Consider the following 26,263-nt stretch of genomic DNA (forward strand, 5'->3'; position numbering starts at 1 on the left):
GCCATCCTCTCAGCTACTGTTGGCTCTCACCCACAGCTCCACTGTGATTACAAGAGGCAGTGTGAGAGAAGGTGTTTATTTTCAGGTGTCAGGGCCTTGGACCTGCTGGGAGGATTGTTTTCACGGCCCTGGCTCTGTCTGTGGAAAACCTGTGTGAGAAAACAGAGACAGATGAAAATAGATGAGCTGTATTTTATCTTTATTTTCTCTCATTTGGGTCAATACTCACCTTCAGGTCAATGTGGACTGAATTTTTTTTCCCGAAAACTAATTACCAGAAACAGGATGTTCTTACATCTCTGTTACTGGCAGAATTGCCCAAATGGAAAAGTCATGTCTCCAGCCATGCATGTGCTGCATGAAAAAAAATATAGAGTCACAGGCCATCTGGCTCTCTGATAGAGAGGACACAAAGTCTCTCATCCTTTCTTTCATCTGTGTCCTCCATCCATCTTCCTTTCTTCCTCTGGCCTGTGTAGTGTACCGTTAGTAACAACAATAACAGCAACGGTTTTGATATCTTAATACTTATTTATTATTTTTGATTTGAATCAAATCTTTTGAGATTCATCCTTCTGAATCCAGAGGACTGAAACTAATTGCAGTGAAAATCTAAAGCACCAGTAGTTACTAAGCAACCAGAAAATTATTTAACCAACAGCTAATTTTGCATAAATATTTACATTATGGTTGCTATAGTTACTTCACATACCGCTTTGATTTATTTTTGATATTTTATGAATGAATACAGGAAACTACAAAAGGCATGATTTTGAAATCAAGTAATTGCTACAATTATTTCATATTATTGTATAATAATTTTGAAATGTAATTTTGATATTGATTTTGTTTTTTATAATTATTGTGAATACATGAAGTTAGGTCACACATTTATAATAACGGTCTTGATAACATATTGGCATCTTGTAGGAAAGGCAAGTTGAAAATACCTTTAAATGCATTTTAACTTAAAAAGAAAAAGGATTACGAACAAAAGACAGAGAATCTCTTTGTACTCTGTGGTACCTTAAATGCTCAGAATTAAACGACTTACAACAAGATGTTTAAGAGAAATCATGCAAATATGATCAGTGCTGCTGGTTGGCTATGTATGCAGCTCTAGATATCTCCAGGATATCAGGTATGCCTTGCTAGTTCACATCAGATCATAGCTTGGTTGCCTATTAGGACCCAGCTTCCTGCATGGGTGAGATAATAGGAAGTGCTCTGACACAGCCCCGGGCATGTACTTGTTCTTACCTTCTTTCACCACCTGCCTCCCTCGTTCTGTCTCTGCCTCCCCCCTCCCACACAGAACCAGGACATGGCACTGTGAGAGCAAGGCTTGTCCTCAATACAGAGACACAAATACACACTCTGTGACAACCACACTCTTGCAGATGTTGTTGTTTATTCAAGGTGTTCTCTGCTTGTTTGTATTGCTTATTAGCACTTGAATATTTGGTGTACATATTTATGCAGCAACTGATTTCCATCTGCTTTTCTTTGCCTTCCCAGTACAAACAAGTGGAGCAATACATGTCCTTCCACAAGCTTCCAGCAGACATGCGGCAGAAAATCCACGACTACTATGAGCATCGCTACCAAGGCAAAATCTTCGACGAGGACAACATCCTGAGTGAACTCAACGACCCTCTCAAAGAGGTGAGACAACTTCTCTCTTCAGACCTGTAACTGGAAATATTAGTTTTCTCCCTTAACAACATCCTTTTAAGAGGGTCCATTTGAACGGTTTTATTTTTGGACCAAACACTTCAAATCTAAAATAATATAACAACATCATGACAGGTGAGCTGTCACACTGTGGTTTTAGTTTAGGAACATGAATGAGTTTATTCCCTGAAGATGAAAAGTGCATTTTCATTTGGAGCTTCTGAGTGCGCAGGAGCTGAAACCGAAATACCAACACCTGTCATCTCATTTAACAAGGTCAAAGGAGAAAAAAAAAAGCTAAACAGATTTTCCTAAACATTCTGGGTGAACCCACTCTGATCATCCGTCAACATGATGAAATAATTCTGCATAGAAACATTAGCTCACGTTCACTGTTTAACAATTACTCTATACACACTTTGAGAATTAACTGAGGATATTATTCACAAAAAAGCAGTAATTAGAATGAGTGGTGCACTTTATTATAGACTCTGTGGTAAGTTTTAAGATTCTGTCTGACCTCCTCATATCAGCAGATTACACGGGTAATTACACAGAGGCGTATGGGAGAGGAGAAGACTAAAAACCAAAGCAAGCGTAGGAGTCGTGACCATCTTTCTTGTAGCCCCATTAAGTCAGCGTGTAGTAGGGCGGGGAGTTGCTGCACGACCCCAGACACTCACAGGGAGGTGCAGGGATTTAAAGGTATGGCTTTCTACACCAAATCCACAGTGCATAGCAGGCGAAATCTGCATAGAGACAGCATCACACAATTTAAAGTTAAAGGTAAAGACAAACAGACTCGCACCATAGCAAAACAGAGCACATAAACTAGTTTACATTATGATGAAGGTGACAGTAAGGATACATTTTATTATTTATTTTGCCACTTTTTCTCAAAGTTTGCTGGCTTAAGTCTCCTTCCTTCACTTTGCTGGCTGAGTCATTTTGGAAAGAAAGACAAAGAATATTAAAAACACTGAATCAAAATACCTTTGGTTGGTTTTACAACCTTTCAAATCTTACTCCTTCTCTCTACTTACTCTATGGACTGTAATGTATTGTTTCCCACCCTTATTGCTGGGATATGGCCTGTATAATCCCTGTCTGTTGTCCTTTAGAGAAATTACATACCACTTAATTGAGAAAGATGTCCATAATTCCCAAAAATATATATATATTATCCAACGTTTTATGTTGTTTCAAGAAACCCAAATAAAATCATAAACATTAGAGGTGCTTTTAGAGTGGACACAATTACCAAGGCTGTTACGACAAAGGCAAGATGATGTGTGTGTGTGTGTGTGTGTGTGTGTGTGTGTGTGTGTGTGTGTGTGTGTGTGTGTGTGTGTGTGTGTGTGTGTGTGTGTGTGTGTGTGTGTGTGTGTGTGTGTGTGTGTGTGTGTGTGTGTGTGTGTGTGTGTGTGTGTGTGTGTGTGTGTGTGTGTGTGTGTGTGTGTGTGTGTGTGTGTGTGTGTGTGTGTGTATCAATGCACATGAAATAACACGAGCACTTGAGTCCATCATGTGAACGTGCCAGATTTAGCCGTTGAGGCTAATTTTCATCTCTAGTCCCTGGCAGGTTGATGGCATTACAATACAATTACAAACATACTGCGTTATAGCCAGGGTTTTAGGCAGTTGAGTGATGCCAACCGTCAAAAGCGTGCCAACGCCACCTTTCATAATGAGCTTGTTTTTGCCAAGTCCTATTTGAATCATATAGTCTAAAAGCCGTCGTACACTTTACAAACAGTAACAAATTATAGCTTACCCTGTTAGATGCATCTTAATTTGTCAGAGTTGCACCTCTCTGTTTTGCAGAGCTCAACCCACTTAGCCTCTGTGGTAAAGTGGCTAAAAGGAAGGGAGCAGTTAGGTTTGTTTTTCAGTCTCTGCATCCCCTGTCTGTATCCCAGTCCCCAACCATTTAGAAGCAAGAAATCAATCAATGCAGCTCAGTGCCAGACCCTTTCCAGGTAGACCCACTGTGGCTGGGGTTGCTGAGTCTGGGCTGATTGCCAATTTTTGGGGAACTGACTTATGGGTCAATTGGGATCAGAATCAGCTCCACTTACCAGCACTCAGACTTGCTTTGGACCAAAGGAGGGCCCATGAAAATCAGCCTGAGTGTACTTTAACTGATTCTGGCATGTCATTTATCACACGTCCTGCATGAGGAAACCAGGTGTGCAGGATTGAGACTGCTCGAGCAATTATGACTACCTGATATTCCCGTGACAACTCTGCTTCAGTGGATAAAACAGCTCTGGGTTTGGTGTGTAGGTCACAGGTAATGAGTCATCAGTGATGGTGTGCAGCTACGGACAAGGGTAGAAATAATTTAGAATTGTCTTCCTAGACGTGAGTCTTAACATGAGTGGGTTTTTTTTATTATATATTTAAGTCCATTACCGTACCTATAAATTCCTTCCAAGAACACTTTACTTGTTGTATTCATTTGGTAATGAAAATCAATTCACACTTGTTTGCCCCGGGTTATAAATCACATTGAGTTGGTTGCTTTGCTGCAGCTGTGGGCTGAAACCACTTAGATAAGTCTCCTTGGTGTTGCTTTCAAGGTCGCTCCTGCATCCAGTCAGTGATTGCGTGCGGACAAAAAGCGTTTAATTGAAAGGCTCTAGTATCGAAAAATCTGGTCAACAGTGACGCACCAGCAAAGGAAATACAGATGTCTTGGCTTTAAATGGTTTGCAATTCACTTGCTATTTCTTAAATATAAGATATCCATTAATGCAGGAAAAAGATCCTGCTCACAACTGTATTCCCACAGAACATTTTAAATGTCAGCTTCAGCATTATCAGACCAACCAAACCAATTTCAAATATCAGGTATAAGGTGTAAAACCATCAAACAATAAGTGCAGTTTTTCATCAAAAGACTGTAATTTAATATAACAGGCGAAATGTCGTGCTGTTGTCTCGCCCCCCCCCCCCCCCCACACTTTCGCTGTTTTTCTTTTCCCGTGTCTCACTTTCTCTTATTCTCTGCCATATGACAAATCTTTAAATAGGCATAGCCAAAGATTTGTTTCCCCCAGAGGACTCCTGGCTAGGCATGAAAATTGCTTACTATCTAATTCATTAGTTCTGGTGCATGATTGAGGTCAGAGCCCCCTGGCATTAGCCGACACCGGCATCTGAGGCTGAGCTAACATCTCTTTGCGAGCATCCCAGAGATTGGTTATCCCTCTGTCAGTGTCCTGTTGTCACTGGAGGAGAGTTATCCCTCATGGGGGGTCAACCAACACACCAACGCATATGCCAAGTGCCCTGACTTTCCGTCTGCACAGCAACAGAGATGTGTGGGTAAACAGACAACAAGCTCCTAATCTCCTGCTGGGTCTGAGGGGACAGGATGAGACCGGAGAGATGGCCTGCAGCCGACACCAGAGGGCAAACTCATCAGGATATGACACGCGTGCCAAAAAGTTTCTTCTCAGGAGTGATGGGAAGTGCTTTAGGAGTATTAGGGATAAAGCAGCAATATGCATCCAAATCATTTATGCCGGCAGAGATGAAGGGTTTGTGGTGGGGTTTTTTGTATGAGATTAACAAGTTCTACGAGGAAATTATTGAAATACATTTCTTGCTTTTTCTCTCTCAGGAAATTGTCAACTTTAACTGCCGTAAGCTGGTGGCCACCATGCCTTTGTTTGCCAATGCGGACCCCAACTTCGTGACAGGGATGCTGAGCAAGTTAAAGTTCGAGGTCTTTCAACCGAACGACTACATCATCCGAGAAGGCACGGTGGGGAAGAAGATGTACTTCATTCAACATGGTGTTGCGAGTGTCATCACCAAGTTCAGCAAGGAGATGAAGCTGACGGATGGATCCTACTTTGGAGGTCAGAACAAAAAACTTAACAGTTTGAAATTATATTTGAATTATTTATTTTTTTACAGATTTCCACATGAAAATGCCAACATGAATTATATATGTGGGTCCCGCCATGCAAGAGCGCCATACTTACAGTCACGCATGCATTCCTACAGTATACGGTTATACATTGAGACAAGAGTCCAGCCTGAGGCCTTGCGTTTGATGCTGTTCAAAGTTCAGTTGTTGTAGATGTAGATTCTCATTAACCAGTGTTGGACGTTAGTCAGCTTCTGCCGTTACGTAACCACTCATCTGGTCGATGGAGTAGGCCAAGGCGTGGATCAGGCATCCTTTAGGACATACAGAGGATCCTCCCCCGTCCTCACACAAAAACACACACACTAGCACACACACATGCACATGGATGAACTTTTCTACCCCTCCATAGGTTCCTGCTGCATACACTTGGCACAGAAAAGAGCAGCCAGTCGTTTCCTTTGTGTAAACTCAGCAGCTATTCCCTCATTCTGTTCTCCTCTCTCTTACTCTGGGCACCACTCCCGTTTCCTCTCAAAAGCATCACAGATATCATTAATGTTTTAATTTCAAATGTTATAATGTAATCGCATCGTACGTTGTTTACTCCGACACGACAAGGTCTGCCTGCAGGTTTTGTCGATGTGAAAGCAAAGCAAAGTTTCCTATTTTAGAGGTTCTTGCATATTTTATCTCTTGAGTTCGTTCCCACTATGGAAAGAGGCTGAGGAGTCTAAGAATACCTTCGCTTTGGTGTGTCTTGCTCCATTCAGTTCATGTCTCACAGGCGAGCTAAGGAAGGCAGTGAGTCAAGAAAAAAAGATATCAGTCGTCTTTTTTCCTGCTTTCCTGCAAACCACAGGATTGCTGTCATGCCACTAAGTGTGGAAAGCTACTTGCTTTAAATATGACATTGCCGGGGGAGTGGGTGCTTTTTGAATTCTACATGGAGTGGACATGTCATATGGGAAGATATGTGGCAGTAGCAGTGCTGTTCAAACAATTAATCCTCTGGGGCTGCGGCTCAAAAGATATTCTGCTACAGAATCATTGTGGCACAGAACAAGTAGATCTTGCTTAAGAAACTAAGCTGAAATGTCAGGAAAAAAACCTTCGGCCAAATACATCCTAATGGCAGTGAGTGTGAGCGCGTTAATCACACAATACAGACACAAAGAAAAGAAACCACAGCAGTTAATTTGTTCCAGAAGGGGGTGTTCAGCAGACTGAACAGTGGTAGGCCAAGCTATATTTTGATAGTTAGATGCTTCTAATCAAAAGTAACTGTTCAAGATCTATGGTATAACAACTACACTATTTGTGACAACAAATATGTATTTGGATCGAGCAACATGAAAAATATCAAATGTTTTAGGGAGCAACATCTTTTAACATTGTAAATCAACTGGTGGCTTCAAGGAGGAAGCTTTTGAATGTTGTGTAACATTTAGCAGCCATAAATGTCCTTTAGTAGCTGGAAGAGACCAAAAACAAAGCTAGAAGAGATTGATTGGACTTGTATTTACTAGGTTGCATTTACAATTTCTAAATAATGATAATATTCATCTTTATGCACTGAATGTGTAAAGAAACAACTGCTTGATTACAGGTTCACCATAGCAACTTAAGATGTCAATGTTCAAAATAAAATCCAGTTAAAAACTGCAGTAAAACACTATAGCCAAACATTATATTTACTATACATTAACACGCTGATTATTTTCTCAGTTAAGCGGGACACTTTTTATAGAAACTGAAATGTAAGAACCTATTAAACAGCCTGAACCCCCACGCTTTTATTGTTGTCTACTATATAATCAAAAAGCAGCAAATCCTCACACTTTTGACGCTAGAAACAAAGAACAATGTATCAACAGTTGTCAAAAGATGTTCTGTTCATCAAGTTATTGATTCATTGAGTAATCATTTCAGATCTCATCTGCAGTATAAAGGAAGCAAGTAGTACAATTAACAATAACATTAACAATTACCAGGCTTCCTTTAGGACATAATGTGCTAGACTGTTCACCAACAGGAGTCTCGTCAAACTGCTCTCCTGAAGATTCACCTCTTCAGACCAAATTGATAAATCCAGGAATCATGTTGACAGTTTGAAGGTTATTCTGTACCACAACAATGTAAGGTCTATTTTGTTGCATTTGATTACTTCGTTTGATAATATGATTAATTATGCGCAGAAATGTTCAATTACAGCTCACTAAGCTGAAGGACAGATTACAGTAAAAGATAATTATCTGAAATGCGTTCAATAACAAGGGAATAACATACAGATAACATAGTGAACATACATTAGTTGTTCTCATTTCATCTTCTAATTACAGTATTTGTGTTATATCCGCCCAAATAATAAAGGTTGCAGTGTTGCTGTGTCTGTGCCGGGCCACCTGCTGTTGCCTTCGGCCCAGCTGGTCTTCTTACCCGTTTGCACGGCATTAGTAGATGAGTTGGGAGCAGCTGGCTGTACCAGGCATCTCACTCTTGCCCCTTTTTCCCGATGATTCACACTCCCCTTACAACCAGGCCAAACCGTGGCCAGAATGAGAAATCGGTGCGGGGGACTGAGACAGACACAGAGGGAGGGAGAGCGAGCAACAAAACGGAGCCCAGCCACATGAAACTATTAGCATAGTGATGAGCAGGACATCTATGAGGACAGTAGGTCACACTACGCCTTGGAAAACGGTCAATGCTGCGCCTGCATGCTGTTAAGGTATCATAGTAGTCTGGTATTACATAGTGGTACCATAGCTCTGTAGTAGCTCTAAGGGACTAACACAGTGTAAAACTAAGACAATGACAGACAGCGCACAGATATCCCCATTGGGCGTGAATGCCTTAGTCATCTGGGACTCGGAGTCTCTCCTCAGTCACAACCATGCAAGGAATAAGGGAGCAGTTGCCATGAGAGTATGTGACACAGGAGTTGATAGCAAATTTCCACAACTGCTCCTGGGGTCAAGTGTGATGCTTTGTGGCTATGGCAACAGACACGTGTCAAGGAGCATCATGTGAAGTGTTAACATGGCCTTGCCTTTTACACACACATGCAAACAAACACATGCACAATTTTAGATACAAAAAAGGGGTTTTAGGTGAAATTGCTGATGTTGAGTGGCTGAAAAAGTAGTAATACATTATAGGTGTGTTCATCACCATTATGTAATACTTTATATACTGCCAGGTAGCTTGTGATTTTCACCAAGGAATCAATCAGGTTTATCTACCTTTTTATAATATTTTATTAAGTATTTGTTGTATTATTTATCCCAATCTTAATCTTCAAATTAAATAAAGCCGTCAGATAGCAGTAGAATTATTACAGTAAGTAGCAGGAAATGGAAAAACTAAAGTAAAGGTCCCTCAAAATTACACCTGAGAACACTAGTTGAGATAATGTGATTGTTATGTGCCCACACACATGGATATTTATTTGTATTTTGAGAGAAAGCAAAAGTATAGCTGCACATTTGGTTGTGATAAATGTGTAAAAACGGTGAACATAAGTGGCTTATACACATATTGTGGCATTTTCAGCTTTTCTGTCAGCTCAATGTCTCGCTACATGTTCTCAAACAATCATTCACCACTGGAGCTCAGTGTAGGGCTCAGTATAGGGTGACAACATGAATAAGTTCAGTTTAAAAAAGCGATTCCAAAGTGAGAAAAGAGGCCAGGTTTTTTTTTTGCTTGCTGCATTATTCTACTGCTGGTGAAATTTGGGTTTGAGATGGAGTGTGTTGGGTTTTCGGTTTACCAGTTTAGTAGTGTGTTGCATTCAAGGCAATCTAGCAGCAGTTTCCATTTGTGTTGCTTTATTAGTGACTCCTACTGGTAGATAACTAAAACACCATGCATGTATTACTAGAAATTCCCAACATAAAATATTCCAAGAACTGATATATTTGGAAACACACTTATGATGAGATTTGATGAAAACACTGATACCATTCTCATGTCTGTTGCTATAGCTATAAGGCAGCTAGCTTAGCTTAGCATTAAGACTGTACGCAAGGGAACAGGCTTAAATAATCAATCTAACAGCCCCTGTTAAGCTAATTAAGTTTGTTAAAAAAAACACATTTACGTCTGATTGTAACACACAGCACCACACAGCCTCAGATCAACCCTCCACTGTCTGTCTTTGTGTCTGCCTCTTTGTAAAACTACATATAACAAGACACATTTCCTTTTCTCTTTGTCATTTTTTCTCTGAAGATCTCCCTGTTTTAACAGAGGTACATCTTAAAGGGAGCTGTTTCATCATAACAACACTAACACCTATTCACACCCACCGCTTGAGGCTGTTGCTCTCACACTCTGTGCTCTATTTTCATGACAGCTCATGGTGTGGCCAAGTCATCACGACAAGTTAACATTTAAGGATTTAATGAAGATGGAAATTGTGCTGTATGTTGAACAGAAGTGCAAATGTGGGTGGAGGTTGAGTGGTGTTGGTGGTTGAACAGAAGCCAAACAAAGATGATATTTAGAAGAAGGGTACTGTTTTTCCACCTTATAAAGAGAAGGAAAAGTGTAGGATGAAAGAATGGTGGGTGGATAGAAAGATATTGAACTCTCTGCGTTGTATCACTGATTCATGAAAACACAGGGGAGCTCAGGCGCAGTGAATGCCAGGTGTTTGCCCCATTTATCATCTACAGTAACACGTTATTTACTGCACGCTAATCAAAATGCTCAAGTGGGGATATTCAGATTGCTCTGCATGTCTATACTCGCAGCTGAAAGTCGTGAGAATACTTAGATAAGGTTTCCTCATCACATGTTGTATGAAATCATCTCATTGTATCATTAAAAACTGGGTATTAGTCTGTTTTTTAGTAGTTTAAGTCATTAAAATGCATTAAAAATCACTTTTCTTAATCAACAGCATGACCTTTTAAAGTCACTATGAGTCCATCAAATCATCCAATTAATCTTGTAAAGTTTTTAAAACTCAAACTAGTTTCAGAAAAAAACCCAAAATTAACATTAATCCCATTACAACCCTTTGGAGGGGTCCAGACCCTAAGGTTAATCAATGTGACTTAATTTAAGTTCAAATGTGCTCCATTTAGACTAGCAACAACTGTAAAATGTTACATTGATACATCACATTTATAGTCAATTTGCACATTTTCCTGTTGATGTGTACTCTATTTAAGTGGGATTTTGAATGCAGGAGTTTAACTTGTAATGATATTTTTTACAAGGCTGTAGGGACTCTTAGTAGTTATTCCTCCACTGATGATGATAAAAACCATAACTGCACAATAATTTAAAAAGAAGACGTTTTAAGCAAATACTTTCTTGTCCGTTTTTCTGTCATTTGTAATCTGAAGTGTTTATTTTACATTTAGGAAATGTAGCTCAACACCAACAGGAAACAAGATTTATGCCACGTTATTTTCTGATGCTAAAGGTCGAGTGTTTAGATGAATGTGTTCTGTTCTGTGAGAAACCACAGTGGCTGATCAGGCATACAGGAATGCTGCGTGACCATACCTCTGCTTAGTTATCCATTACATTACTTGTATAGCTCACTACTGTATCGCATTATGGGACCATTAGCTCTCTGCAGGATGATGAATTATCCCAGTATAATGCAAGTGACAGCCATGCTGATGGGCTTCTCGTTTTATTTACATGCGCATTAGCCTCTGCTTCCATACCTTTTAGTAGTCGAGGTTCATCTGTAAAGTAATCTGTATTGCAATTACTGGGGTGATTTCCTTAATGTCCCTCTGCACTCTCCACTTCAGTTGCTGCTTCTTTATGTGTCAAATGTTTTATGCTCTCACTCTTTGTCTTCCTTTGTCTCCCTGTGTTTTCCGCCTTGCAGAGATCTGTCTGCTCACCAAGGGCAGACGAACAGCGAGTGTGCGTGCAGACACCTACTGCCGCCTCTTCTCCCTCTCTGTGGATCATTTCAATGAGGTGCTAGAAGAGTACCCCATGATGCGACGCGCTTTCGAAACTGTTGCCATTGACCGCTTGGACCGCATTGGTAAGACCTGTCTACATCTAACCTCTGTCCTGTCTGATTGGTCGAATCTCCTGCCTGTCATCGTGCCTTGTTGTCTTGTCTTTATCAGTATTTGTTTGCCTTCTTTCTTCATGAAAGCATTGTGTCTGCCATCTTGTGCTGCATGACCTGTATGCAATGTTTTTTTTGTTGTTGATTTTCTTTTTAACTTCCGTCTCTTTCTTTGTATTAAATAACCTTAAAGATAAAATTGTTGGAACCAGCATTAATCCTTCTAAAGAACCAAAGTAGCGTTTTGTGGTTGGATTAACTGGAAGGCAGTGCATGTCGCTGTCCGGGAGGGAGTCAGTTCGCCCCCTTGTTGGTTTGGAGTTGACCCCCCCACTGGAAGTCAGCGAGTGGATGGAAGCTAACCTCACATGCATGTGTGTCTGGCCCTCTTTCCACTCATCTGCACTCCTGGGTATGAGCAGCACCCCGCCCAATATCAGAGTTCTCAAAATCAGCCAGAAAAAGGAAAGACAGAGCAGGGCCAGGTGACACCAGGAAGCTGTTTCAGGCACGAATGCTGTGTCTCAATTCACGTACATCACGTACTTACACTTGCTATTTTGAGTGTGTAACTGCGTTCACACTGTGAAGTATGGCAAAACGCAGTGCACTAAAGTACTGTCAAAAAGTTAAGTGTGGAACACTGAACACTTATCACCCTCAACAATTTCTGTCTTGGCTCTGTGACAAAAAGCTCCAGAGAACACAGCACGATACGAATAAAAGCACACATTGTTTTTTGTCACATTTTTTGTGGCTCTTTTATTAAGAATGCAACACTTCTGTTCTGAATGATTTGGTACCGCGGATGCTAACATTGCTATTAGCTAGCTAGCTAAAGGCTAACAGAGGTTGAGGTAGGTAGCTAGCTAGCTAATAGCAGAAGCACTAGCTAGCTAGCTACAGAGGTGGAGCTAGCTAGCTAGTCAACAGCAGCGGATGAGGGCACAGCAGCTGTGTGCGATTTGAGAACATGCTACTCAGGCGTAATTCACACACTGACCAATTGTTCACAGTGTACAACGTGGCTGTGTGCTAAGGGAAATATCGAATTGAGAAACAGCATAGCTCTGTGGTCCAGCCAAACGGCAGGACCCTGTTTAGTTTTATTCAGCTCCTCAACAACCATCCTTATTTTTAACGTCTGATTCAAAGAGAGCCTGGCCATGTGAGATTGTAGTTTAAATACAATAAGTTTTCATGGTTCAGACAGATATATTTGTAACAGTTTAAAAAGGGGCACATGTATGTAATACAAACAGGGCAATAATTGTTTTCCACATTCTTCCACTCAATCAAATGTGTTCAGTCTGCTCTAATAGCCTACCTGGATTGGAACTAAACATTAATATTAAAAATAATCATTTTAAATTGTTGTGCAGACGGATAGTTTCTTGACTGACGGAAGTAGAACATGTGTTTTTTGTTTTTGCTTTTATTTGCTGCATTAGAAATACAAGATGTTTCTTTTTGTAATGATACTTTCCTCCTTTTATTACTTTTTATACATAAATCGCTTAGTAATAATAGTTCAGCACATGTCATCGACCTTTTACTCTCAAGCAACAAGAAGGATTAAGCGATATTATGTTCACTGTATATTGAGGATTATTTTCATCATGTGTTTATAGTTTAGATACCACTTAATGTGTCTTAAGATTTGGTACCCATCCCTGTTTATAAGACCAAAAAAAGACAATTTTAGGTACAGATTAAAGCGCTCAGTAGTGTATATTATTGTTTTCTTTGTAGCTCAGTTACTATACAGTATGATGTCAGTAAGGCACTACAGCATGATCTTATGCTTACTCCTTACCACTGCAAAGTATGTGGCAGTCGTAATGTTGGTGTGCTTTGAATATTCTGACAGCTTTGTACAAGTTTGACTAGTGTTTTCCTCCTTAGAGATTAAGCACAAGCTTAGCTATTAAGGCGACAGGTTACTGGTGATTTATAAAAATCTATTTTCTTGTTTTGTTCTTGCACGTTAGTCATTTGTAACGCAGGAAAAGAAAAATTGACAATTACTTTTACAGCTAATGAATTATTTCTTATACAGGAAGACATTTATTTTTTAATCTTTTAAAATAAACCCGTTAGTCCTAAACAGACAACCTGAGCAGCTTATCATCATAAATGATCAAACAACCAACACACTTTTAAGCCTGTTGATAACACTAGAGGCCATAATGTTTGGTGATTTGTTTCCCTTTTTATGTATGGAAAAACAATATCACTTGAATGCAAAACTGAAGTTAAATTTGCATAATGACAATGTGGCAATGTTGTCTCATATCAGTGGTTAAGCTTGCAGTCTGTATCTACTTTTCTATCTGTTATCGTTGTTTTTATTTGTCATTGCTTTGTATTTGTGTATTATTTTGCCTGACACAGGCACGTCAATATTGAATTGCTTTGCAACCCAAGTGTTGACTCAACATTGAAATACTGTAGTGTCAGGCAAGTCAGCAACAAGCAATCAACAATAGATTTGGAACAAGACCGCTCAGAGCCAATCAGAATTCAATGTCACTGTTGAGGCAACCTTTTCTCCTCAGAATTACGTTCATTATTTATTTTGGCGGTGGACATATCACAATTTCTGACATACCTGCAAAATGTCCACACCAAAAGCCATACAAACCATGTCTGGTAAATGTATAGGATAAAATAATATGATCATGATCCCATTGGCATCCAAGAATCAAGTTCAACTGAGCATGTAAACTAATCAGGAGTTTGAGGGGGGGCGCCTTTTTTCCAAATTTTGTCTAAGGGGAGGCCCACAGTCTCAGACTTTGGAACCATTTTGGTTTGTCTTAAACAGATGAACACACTTTTCAGCATCAGTGTTTATTCTAGGAGATTTGCTCATGAGTAATGCATCCATGTATGTTCATTACGGCAAATACAACTTCTTTAGGGAAAGACTGTGGTCATGTTTAAATTGAACAAATGACAATACCGTTGTGTTGTTTACGACACAACAGAAACCTGTAGGGCTTGCCTTGACAAAAGAAATTATTGGTCAACTAACATTTGGTCTAATAATCAATTAGTTGATTTAGTTGAGGGGTCTGTTTCTTCTCCAGAAAGAATCATACAAAAGCACCTCTTTAAATGTTGTGTAAGTTTTTAATTCAATCATTCAGCACTAATTGACTTAATAATTATTATTCAACTAAGACCAAAAACATCAATTAACAAACTTTTCATCTAAGGAGCAGCCCTGCACACCTCCATCCATAGCTTTTATGCAGCCAAATGTCAACCCGCTCCCCCCACTTCTTGCGTCATAACTGAACCCTTGTTGTGAAGTATCTGCACTTGAACATAATTCAAAGGAGACAAGGTTGCATTTTCTTGGACTAGCATAAATAAAATACAAATCTTTACTTGCCTTAGCATAAGGTATGCCGTTTGGCCTCAACAGTCCAAATCTACATTTGCCCTTTTTATGAGGTCTACCAGCTGAGTCATTCGATCCATCCTCAGACTAACCATGAAGGGGGTTTTGTCTCATACGAGGGAAGATACTCTGTCATGATCCGTGCTGGTTGTATCGTTTCTATATATGAACTGCATTTGGTTACATGCTTGTCTTGCTCTAAAAGGAAAGAAGAAAAGTATCCATGCTTTGAAACCAATAACGTGTTGCACATTTGACATTATCTTCTATCTATCTAAAAATTATTTGACCAGGAGTCCGTCTTGAGACGAGCACATCTCGTTTTCAAGAGTGTCCTGGCCGACGAGTAGGCATCAGGTAAACACTTTATTCCAATTCCAATATGCGAACAGGGACAAATTGACCTATAGAGGCTTGCTAAATGGATTCGATCTCAAATTCATCCTCCAAGAGTTTGACCTCTTGCTGGAGGTTACATTAACTGTTTGATTCCTGCATCAGTGACACATAACTCAAGTCACCCACAACCAAGTCCTGCAGATGTTTTGATGGACACATTCAAAATGTCAACTACAAAGACAATCAAAGAAACAAAAGTCATTCAGTGTCACATACCATGTTGATTTGGTAAGAGACTATCACAGAATAATTCACTGGATTTCGAACACACATGTTATTTAATCTTTGAACCCTTTGTTCAACGTTTACTCACAAACTAAATCATGCCTGCAGATTAGTAAACACTTTACTAATGCAATGCCACATACACTTTTTTTTTACATGCAGGAATCCCATTTCATTATCTATTCATGTTTTCACCAATGAAAAAAAAAAGTTTGTTTCTGATTGTCTGGCTTGAAGTATCAGTTTTGCTTTTGGTGTAAAATAATTTGGAGGAAAAATCTCTGACATTAAGAAAGTCTTAAACTGCATTCAGATACGTAATGTCACGTTGATTACATGTGGAGGGCAAACGTTTATTTAATTCATTAAGAATCATTTTCTCACACACATTTTCACTCTCTAAAAATAAGATAACCTTCAACAAGAAGAAACTGAAGAACACACTTCCTGCAGTGACTCAAAAAACAACAACAATTGATTACAAATCTTTGGTAAAATATAAATCAAATTTCATTGCGAGTCAGAATGAAAAATGTGTCTCTGTAAGGCCTTGAATGCATCTCTAAATTTGTGTTTTTCTTATTATTTAACAAATACTTTATTAGTTATATGATGTTTGTGAACATTATGATGTTTGTGTTTTGATTGTTATTTTTATTTGTTTGTTTGGTGTGTAGCTGGCTTTGAGACAGTTTCACAAAAATTATGTTTTACATGTCAGATATGGGTTAATAACATTACTGTATTAACATTTGAAATCTAATTCATTTGTATATTGACCTAATCTTACTGTTACTATTGTGCCAGGACGTGAAATTACTAACACAATACTGCAGTTGTGATACTTTAAAATGGTGATTTGACCCATAGCTGATCAATTTGATTTCAATTGAACACATTTTGTATGTAAAAATGAAACATTTATTTACCCATGAGTGGTGTTTACATTTTGTAAATGTTTTTGTTTGTTTGTTTTCATTTTGTTTTTGGTGATAACAGTTTATTTTCTTGATAATGCTTCAAAAAAACATCAATTTATGGATCAGGAATGCTTCATCTAGCAAACATAACATAACACAAATGAATATTAGTATTCAATCAGAAAAACAGTTCAGGATTTATGGAGCATATAAGTAGGAATTGAAAGTGTCAGTCTTTATTATTTAGAGATTTGCATATCCAGTATATAAAAAGACATTTGCCTAAAGCAGGCTAATGTTTCCGTAAGAACAAGGTGCCCAAACGTGCGTGTTATCGTAAGTGTGTGTGTGTGTGGGTGTATGACATTTACTGTTATGTAGTTTAAGTAACACTAACATGTTTCCAGCCTGGTATTTGTTTAGTTAATCACTTTTCAGCTTTGAGTTACTGAAAATTAAATGCATTAGAGTTTATCTTGACTATGAATTTGTACAGTACATATACCTATTGTACTCATGATTACCAGCCACCAATTGAGAGTTTTTTCAGTAGCAGTTCTTTATAAAAAGATGTAAGCTTAAAAATGCTTCTTAAAAACACTTAAATGTAAGTTTGAATATATGTAGTTTTCAAATCTTTTTTTGCAAGTGTGTTTATTTCTCTTCTGCCTTAACAGAAAAAGAAGATAATATGTAAAAGCTAGATTAAGAAGAAATTAGAAAATGCCAGAAGGGCAGCTCTGATGTTGCCCTGAAATCTGAAGATATCCCCAGTCTCTGACCAGCAAACACTCAAATCCTCACAGGCTTCATTTGGAGAAATAATGTCTTGTCCTCCCAATCTACAGAGTTTAACCCTGTCACCTTTAAACATGCACTGAAAGCAGCATTGTAAGTCAACAGTATAGTCTCATAGTGAGTATGTGGTGCTAGTTTTAGCTTGTAACCCGACCCTGTGCTGTCAAAATATCTGCAAAAAAACACAACATCAATCGTGTGTTAGAGCTGAATGCACGGCTTGTTGGCAGCCTTGAGGGGAGAAAGCCGTCCAGAAAATGCAGCTCAACTGTTAACTCGGCGCAGAAATCTCCTGCCCTCAAGGACGGGGCTTAATGATTGACTGAGGCTAAAGCCGTCAGAACACTAAAAGTCGACTCTGTCTTCTTTACCGACGCTTCGCAGCCTGTCGATACACAAGGTCAACAGTAACAACAGGAAACACATCCCAAAATACATTTAAACACAGTCATTCAAAGTAAATATGTTAAATAGACATTCTTTATGGTTATTGTAAATTGTGGCATTCTTATTTACAAAAGGACATTTCAGGACATATTTGGTGCTAAGCATTTTACTATAATTATGCCCCCAAACTCCCAAAGCCACAGAAGTGGTCGATGTTTGAAGAAAGCATCCGTCAAGCTGTTATTATCACGCTCTGTGACTAGTGACAGGCGGGGAACGATTTACAGGTCTCGTGGCCCAAATGCCCTTTATAGGTCAGATATAAACCACTTAAACAACAATTTCTTTAAACTATTAGAGAAAAACAAATAATGCATCATAAACTAAAACAACACAGTGTATTTGGAACACTTTATTTATCATCAGACATTTCCATTTAAATGGTGAGGAAAACAGCATTCTGTGGTAAGATGAGTAAAGATTAATTTTCCATAAAGTTGTTTAATGTATAATTCCTGTAGTAGTGTGTTAGAGTAAGTCTTTGTCGCTTTGTTTGCTTGTTTTGATTGTATTTTTATTAATAAGGTTCTGTAATTGTCCTTGTGATGTGTTTTAGTAGACTTGTGTATGTGATTTAGGTCAAATGTAGCTCTAAATATTCTTAGAGTTTAGACTTTTTCTCTTAACTTCAACTAAATCTGTCCAGTAACATGATGTGTGGGTTCAACTCATCAGTATTCTTCTGTGTTCCATCGTCCACATCAGCACCATCACTGTCTACGCTATCATGTCATACTTTAGTCATCTTTGTCTCCTTATGTGTCTCCCATAGTCATTACCATTCAATGTCTTTCACAATTTATATTCAATATGAAAATATTAGTGGACTTGAAAGGATGCAGCTTGTAAATGCTAAATTTAGCTGATTTGAGAGAATGAAGCTCATCTATTGAAGATGCAGTGAAAAATACGTCTTTCTACAAAACGTACAAGCTGCATCTTTATTATTGCTGTCCTGTGTCCTGCCCTTTTCCTGTGGTTAAGGGCAACCAAAGTTTGCCATTGCTGTCTGTGCTCACCTCTCCTGACTGCACCCCAACAGGGAAGAAGAATTCCTTGCTGCTGCAGAAGTTCCAGAAGGATCTGAACGCCGGCGTTTTCAATACGCAGGAGAACGAGATATTGAAGCAGATTATTCGTCAGGACAGGGAGATGGTGATGATGGTGGACCGCAAGCAGTCAGTCAGCGGGATGAACTCAACTCCAGTGTCAGGAAACTCCATCATTAACTCACCAGCTCAGCCTCCCTTCCCCATGGCCTTCGGCACCAATCAGTTTCAGCAGTCCTCTGTTCCCATGACCTTCAGTGCTTCAGCTATTGCCAATGCCTCTGCTGCCCGCATGCTGCCCGCCGCCGCCGCTGCTGCTGCTGCGGCGCAGGGAGTCTACCCTGCACCCAGTCTTTCCCACGGCAGCCTGAATTCATCCGCCATGAACCCAGCGATCATGTCGCCCTGCTCCTTCACGGCTGCCATGTGCAGTCCGCCCGTGCAGACCCCTCTGGCGGGCCGGAGCTTCCAGTACGGCTCGCGCACAGCCTCCCAGCTGTCGCTCATCCAGCAGCCCATGGCTCAACCGTCTCTATCCGCACAGCAGCAGCTTGCCCAGCAGCCCACTGCGTCTACTGCAGCCGCATCCTGCTCCACACAGCAGCCCTCGCCTCAGCAGCAGCAGCAGGTCCCCTCGCCTCAGCGGGTGGACATCCACAAGAGCACACAGGCTCTGCAGTCGGGCAGCTTGAGTCGAGATGTGAGACATTTATCGGCCTCCCAACCATCACTGCCACATGACACGTCTCTAGGGCCCAGAGTGCACCCAGCTTCAGGAGACTCTCTGGCCTCCATCGCACCACCGGCTGTGGCGGCAGCAGCGATCCAGGGAATGAGTCTGCAGAGCGGCATCCGCACCACAGTGCCCCAGCGTGTCAATCTATTCCGGCAGATGTCGTCAGGAGCCTTGCCCCCAGTGCGCTCGGCCGCGGCGGCTGCAGCTGCAGCAGCAGCGGCGGCAGCATCATCTTCATCCTCGACCCAGCACAGGGAATCCCCCGGTTCTAGGAGAGATTCTGTCCTGAGCAGTACGGAGACTGAGCAAGACAAGATGCGTTTTGCATCAAATTTATGATCCCATTTTTCCCTTTTCATTTTTTAAACTTGTTTCAACTCATTTTTAAAGTGGAGATGTAACAAAAGAGATAAAGATGAGGGACTTCAGCATTTTTGTTTCTCTCCAGTTTTTCTTCTAAAATAACCTCATAGAAATCCTGTACATACAAGCCCTTGTATTATATTTTAGACACATTGTCTCCCTAAACTTAAGAATGTATATTATACGGATACATCTCTTTTCTTTGATGCCATATATATATACATATGTATATATATACTGCTGTATGTAAGGGTGTGTGAGAGTGTGTGTGCATGTGACCGCGTGTGTAAAATCCAACTAGAATATTTGGCAATGGCAATTTAAAAGCTGTAGTATAAACATGAGTCTTCCTTTCTGAGAAATATAAAGAATTATATACAATGTATGAAGTTTATTTATTTATTTATTTTCTTTTTTTTAACGGGAATGCATTGTGGATTCTGACAATGAATATTTCTTTCTTTTTTTTACCATCGAGGAAGAGAAAAGTGATCTTCTCCTATTAAGCAGCTTTAGGCACCACTGTGGAATAATACATGCAAGCAACTCTGACAAATAATCTCAAAAAGCACACACTCATGAAACGAATCTCGTACCAGTTTCCTGAACCCTCATTTCAGAAACCAACACAGAAACTGAAACTAAGTGTTATGTTGCTCTCGGCGACAAAAGTACCGTATGCTGGGCCACTATATCCCCACAGCGGCTCACATACAAACCATGACAGTGTTATGGGTCCAAAGGGAATAGATAATAGACATGCTGCTTTCTTTGTTTATTTTCAAGGAGTATGGAGTGTGGAGAAAGACGGATGGATGCTATTGTTTTTCTATTTCTAATTTCAGATGGCTGAGATGTTACGTAATGTTGCTTAAAAATTCTGTGTATATTTATAATATTTATAAACTAAAGATTATCACCATTATGCAATAGACTGTGACATAAAGATTACCTATATGTGTGCTGTAAATAGTTTTGTAGATCTAGTATTTACAGATACTGTGTGGTGCATTCTCTATCATAACAATGTCTTACTTCTATCAGGAACCTGGATATCATCTATACGCGAAAAAGGTTTAGTGACAAAATACATTCTGTTTCATAAGAGATAAACGAACCTTAATGCAATAGCTAGCACTACTTGATGCTGAGAAATGCCTGATTGGAGGACATTTAAGAATCCCTCTCTATGTATACTATCCCTAGCCCTAGTATAGTTTTTAATTTCAGGTGAACATGTACAATATTCACCTAACACACCACCTGTTTCTGAATCATCCTATTGAAAGTAAATGTGTCTTTTCGAATAGCCTCATTCCCTAAAAACTGCCCAGGATCGTTTTATGTTCAAAGATGGAAATTAGGCTTCATTATTTTCTGTTCATCACACTTTTATTTTTTTTTAAAGCTGCTTCTTGAGTATAACTGTACTGTACGCTGTCACATCACAATTATTGTAGTTGAAGAGCCTGCCACGACGTTTTCCAACTCATTAGTTTGAGGTTAAAGGCGTCAGGTATGCCGTCACTCAAGTGTGAAGAGGGGACATTCTCACCGAGCGGTGTTTTTGTGTCGGAAAAAGAAATGCTGGTTTGCATTAAGGTTTCTGTCTCATGTAAATCCATTTTGTGGGCTTAGGTACTCTAAACTGACCTGGACTGATGTCAAGGCAGGGGAAGCAAGGTCAAGCCAGAATACTGTGTCTCAATCAAAAAAGGATAAAAGCTAAATTGGAGCATTTTAATCCTACAGTAATAAAAGTATTTGATGATTCAGCTAAAATAAGCCAGCCGCGACGGCTTACAGGCCATTTTACTGCAGATAGAGAGGCTGTTCCTGCAATGTTCATAAAGCAAATGACAAAAGTATTCTGCTGTCATGATGGATTTTCTTATTCGATTCACAGTTTTCATGGCACCCATCAGTTCGGAGTGACTAAGCCCTCTGAGATAGCGTTTTTTAAAAAGATTACAAGTCTTCGCTACAGATTGTGTCGATAGTGTACCAATACAGTCAACCCACCAATGTCATGAAAGCATGCACTGTCACAAATACTTAAAAAAAAGATACTATCTCAAAAATGTTGACGTTAAATGTAATGTTAGATTATGTTTTTGTTCATTGTCTGTCTGCCTAGACGTTATCTGTGTGTGAACAGAAGCATTGACCTTTCACATGGACATTCTTAAGTATTTGTGCCTAAACTATAGCCATGTTCCATCCTTTCGTTATGAGTGTGAGCTTGGTTCGTACGGGGAGGGGGTGGGGGGCACTTCTGCACACAACCGCGCATTCATTGTTACTATACTCAATGTGTTCTATGTCTCAGTGTTTTTAGACAGGAAAGGAATAAGCAACGATGGCCAAATGTCTCAGTTTATCTAATTGGTATCTTTACTTGCAATGTGAACTTCTAGAGGCAGGTTTTTTTGTTTAACATTCTCGGTCAAGCTATAGCATATTTAATGAGGTTATGTACAGTTAAAAAGAAAAAAAGTGCAATCTTTAGCAGTAATATCACGCTCGATGAGACATTGTACAAATTCGGAGCACCTTTATACCTTTCTTTGTAGCTAGCCACTGATGTTTGGGTTGTATATTGATGTGTGGAAGGAAACTGGCCAAAGCGAAACATTCATTGTTATTGTTTTAAATTGCACTTTCTGATTTACTAGTAATAAATAAAAAGGTACAGATTCTTTCGGCTAGGTTAGATGTTGAATGAGTAAGTAAGGGAGCAATATCCCCGAGAATTGCCCTGATCCTGAATGAGGTTCAAAATGAAGGGGGAGATGTTCGATACAAAATGAAGGGCGCTTAATCGTGAATATGCCATAGTGTATAGGAACTAGTACACAGTCAAGATGGATAGCAGCACTGTTGCTTTGTGCTGTTTTTGATACTTGCCTTTGGAGGGAGAGCTTCTCAACTATGTGCTTTTTTCACTATACCAATCACAATTAACATACTGGAATGGGCATTAATGGTGACACAAAAATAATGAGCTTACGTATTAGCAGTATAGAGACTCTCAACAAACCAGCACATATATTTGTATTTTTCTTTTTGTTTGTTGTTTTGTTGGTTTGAGGAAAAAAAAAAAAGAAGAGATGCAAAAAGAAGTGAGGATGATAATGCCCAGAGAGGACGAACCAAATGTTGATTTGGGTTTGACGACCACAGGTTTCATATGTTTACTGATGATGTGCGCATTGGAGAGAGGGGCAGAGCTCTTTAAACCCCACTCACATGGTCATTGTTCAGCTCATTTATGTAGTCCAAGGCTTAGAGGAAAAGAACTATCAGTCGGTTACTTGATACGGAAGAAAGAAAGATAAATGTAAACTTTCTTACAACAATATGCAGACAAACAGTGTTTGTCAAAAAATCTTTTTGATTTTCCTTTTGTTTATTTTGTTTGTAAATAATAAACCTTTAAAATATAGAAAATAAAAGACATATTGTCATTTAAAAAAAACGAGTATGTGTCTTTCTATTGTGGAACAGTGAGGGGGTCGATGGAGACTTTTTTATTCTTTTAGAATTTGATTAAGGGAGAAAATGGAGAAAGGATTTCGGAGATGAAGCAGTGATGGAGAGGGTCATAGAGTATTTAGGAACAGTGTCTGTCAGCAGATACAGGCGAGGTGAAAAATCGCTCCATGTGGTCACCAGGGATTTCCATTCATTACCTTCAAATCCAGTTATCAGTCAACGTCGTCACACCCAAGACGGATTTCTCTGCATGAAAGTACTCATAGATGGGACAGGTTACTCACTGCTAATGCGATGCTTTTTATAACTAGGAGAACCTCGCTCTTATGGAAGATACAGTGATTTAAAGAAGCAATAATGAGTCAATAATTGGAGCGAAATAAAATCACATTTGTTAAAGTAATTTTACAGCTTCTCAAATATCTGGAGTTAATGATTTTCTGAATATCTTTGAGTTTTTTTGACAAAACAAGAACTTTTCCAGCATCAGCTTAACTCTTAAATGGCAAAGCCACTATTTCTTACTGTTTTAAAGACAAAATCACTAGTAAATTAATTGAGAAAACAAGCTTTGGATCCATTTTATAACAAAAGGAATCAATTCTTGTTTCAGGGAGTTGAAAACTTATGATAAATCTATTGAATGAGCCGAGTACTTTACACTGCGAGGTTGGATGTTTCCTCCCTCCCCAATTCAAAACTGAGCACAGCTCAAATTGCACAGGTGGTTTGCGGTTACCTTTTGAAAGCTGTGTCTCACAGGGGTTACATCAGGGTGACGCATGCTTCAGTTGATCTGTATCTCAGTTATCGGAGACACACTGCCCTCTATTACACATTCATGCCTCATTAAATGTGAGTAATTGTATTCAGTGGAAATTAATTTTTCAGTTTGTTGGATGTGACTTAAGATGACATCCAATGTTTGTTTACAAAAGCCTTCAGCACGGGAGCAGAGTTACCTGCCACATGAGGTCCAGAGCTATAACAGCCACGGTAATACAAGATTACTAGTCTTTACAAAGTTATCCCTTAAAAAATACTAACATAAATAATCACAAGATAATATTTGTTCATTTAAAAGGATGATGTGGTCCATCTGAAGTGTTTATAGATAGTTGAGAATAGGTCAATTATATATCTTGAGTGGATTTACTATAGCTTTCAACCTTTTTAATCCACTGAAACTTTATGTTTACTTGAATTTTGCACATTATTTAAGTCTTTTAAAAGATGGCCTGATGGGGTGTTATTGATAAAGATGTGCTGCAGCTTTCTGAGTCTGTCTGTTCTGGGAGGTTACAGTGCGCTAAAGCAACAAAGCACATCCATTCTTCTTCCATTCAGCTGGTACATTTCTGTTTAGAGACAGCCAGGCCTAATGGGTTAGATGAATGGCCTGATTTGCATGCTTAAATACTGGTAATGAAGCTACAGCCAGCATAAAAACAGACTTCAAATCCTTTATTTAAAATAAATAGTTAATACTATCAGAATGTTTTGTGTTGCATAGACATGGATCCTGATGCATCCTTTTCTAAAGCTTTCACCCACATCCTATCAGAGCATCTTGTTCTGAAATGAAATGGGCAGAGGGGGTTAGGAGGGTGCTGTGACGGAAACATCCAGAACTGCCTGTGCCAGAACAGAGTGAGCTGAACATGTCGACCTGAGGGGGAGAGAGAAGCGCCGACCAGGGTGAGTGACATCCCTAACACCTTCCCAGTAATTAAATGTTTTAAAATAATGAACACTGATTACAAAACAGCCTCTAAGTAATATTGATGCCTCTATATGATACATATAAGTAAAGAAGACCATCAGCTAGAAATGTGGCTAATTCTCTTTATAACTGATGCTCGTTATCAGTGACAACTGGTCCGATATCCTGCAAAATCAGGAAAAACATAGATATTTACCAGGAAATCCTTACGCCCAGCGAGGGGCAGGGCTTCACCTCACTGCTCTGACGACCCCCACCGGGAGCTAACACCGGGAACTCACACCGACAGCACGCTTTTCGATGCCCAGGCCATATTGCTGGGCCAGCTAAAGGGAAGTTAGTAGTTAGTTAGAAGATAGTAGTATCTTTTTATATTTATTCTTAATGAGAGAGTGAATTGTGAGTTTACCACGCTTGAAAACTATTTGAGCCAGAGTGAAATAATGTTGTTTATTGCACCAGGGTGACGGGCAGGTCGTGACTTGATTGGGTAGTTTCCAGGGAACTGTCAAACCAGGTTGTTATGAATACATTAGGAGGTGTTACTCCCAGGTGGCACCTGCCAACATTGCTAAAACTAAAAGCCTCATCCAATTCTCCTTACTGTGCCCTCTCTTCCAGGCCTGGATGTATACAATATGGATTAGTTGGGTTACCTCCTTAGAAGTGAAACTAAAAAACGGATGCAGGCTTTTGCTTGACCCCATAATGAGCCAGTGGGAACAAGAGGTTGACACATGATGTGTGAGAGAAAGCATTATATTTAGGGTGAATTTTATCGTAATTAGCTCGATTATGCAAAGTCTCTTGGAGAGTTACCCATCAATTGGATATCACATGTTATCTACGTCATTACAGTAGCCATACTAAAGAGGTAGCATTGATGTCTAAATTGACCGCTGAAATGTTGTCGGCAGTATAGTTTGAGGTCCCTGCGTGATAATACCATCCATGAGGTAATTATGTGATGTTTTCATTTTAGCATTACACTGACAGAACATTCGGTTTAACCTTGGCAGGCCCATGAAATGACTTGTGACCTACGACACATTAGCTTGTCCTTTAGAAAGATGTTATCCCATGCTGTGCT

The 26,263-nt window shown here is 39.5% G+C and overlaps 1 protein-coding gene across 1 annotated transcript in view; it reads left to right on the forward strand.

Moving 5' to 3' along the window:
• Positions 1 to 23,386, forward strand: part of LOC134868970 (potassium/sodium hyperpolarization-activated cyclic nucleotide-gated channel 1) — a 66,998-nt gene extending 43,612 nt beyond the window's left edge. Inside the window, exons 5-8 of the mRNA XM_063890394.1 lie at positions 1,519 to 1,665; positions 5,303 to 5,543; positions 11,415 to 11,579; positions 18,850 to 23,386. Of these exons, the coding sequence (XP_063746464.1) occupies positions 1,519 to 1,665; positions 5,303 to 5,543; positions 11,415 to 11,579; positions 18,850 to 19,931 (1,635 nt within the window). The 3' untranslated portion in view covers positions 19,932 to 23,386. The remainder of the gene's footprint in view (positions 1 to 1,518; positions 1,666 to 5,302; positions 5,544 to 11,414; positions 11,580 to 18,849) is intronic.
• Positions 23,387 to 26,263: the final 2,877 nt, after the last annotated feature.

Source organism: Eleginops maclovinus, chromosome 8 (genome assembly GCF_036324505.1).
Source record: "Eleginops maclovinus isolate JMC-PN-2008 ecotype Puerto Natales chromosome 8, JC_Emac_rtc_rv5, whole genome shotgun sequence".
Taxonomy (NCBI): domain Eukaryota; kingdom Metazoa; phylum Chordata; class Actinopteri; order Perciformes; family Eleginopidae; genus Eleginops; species Eleginops maclovinus.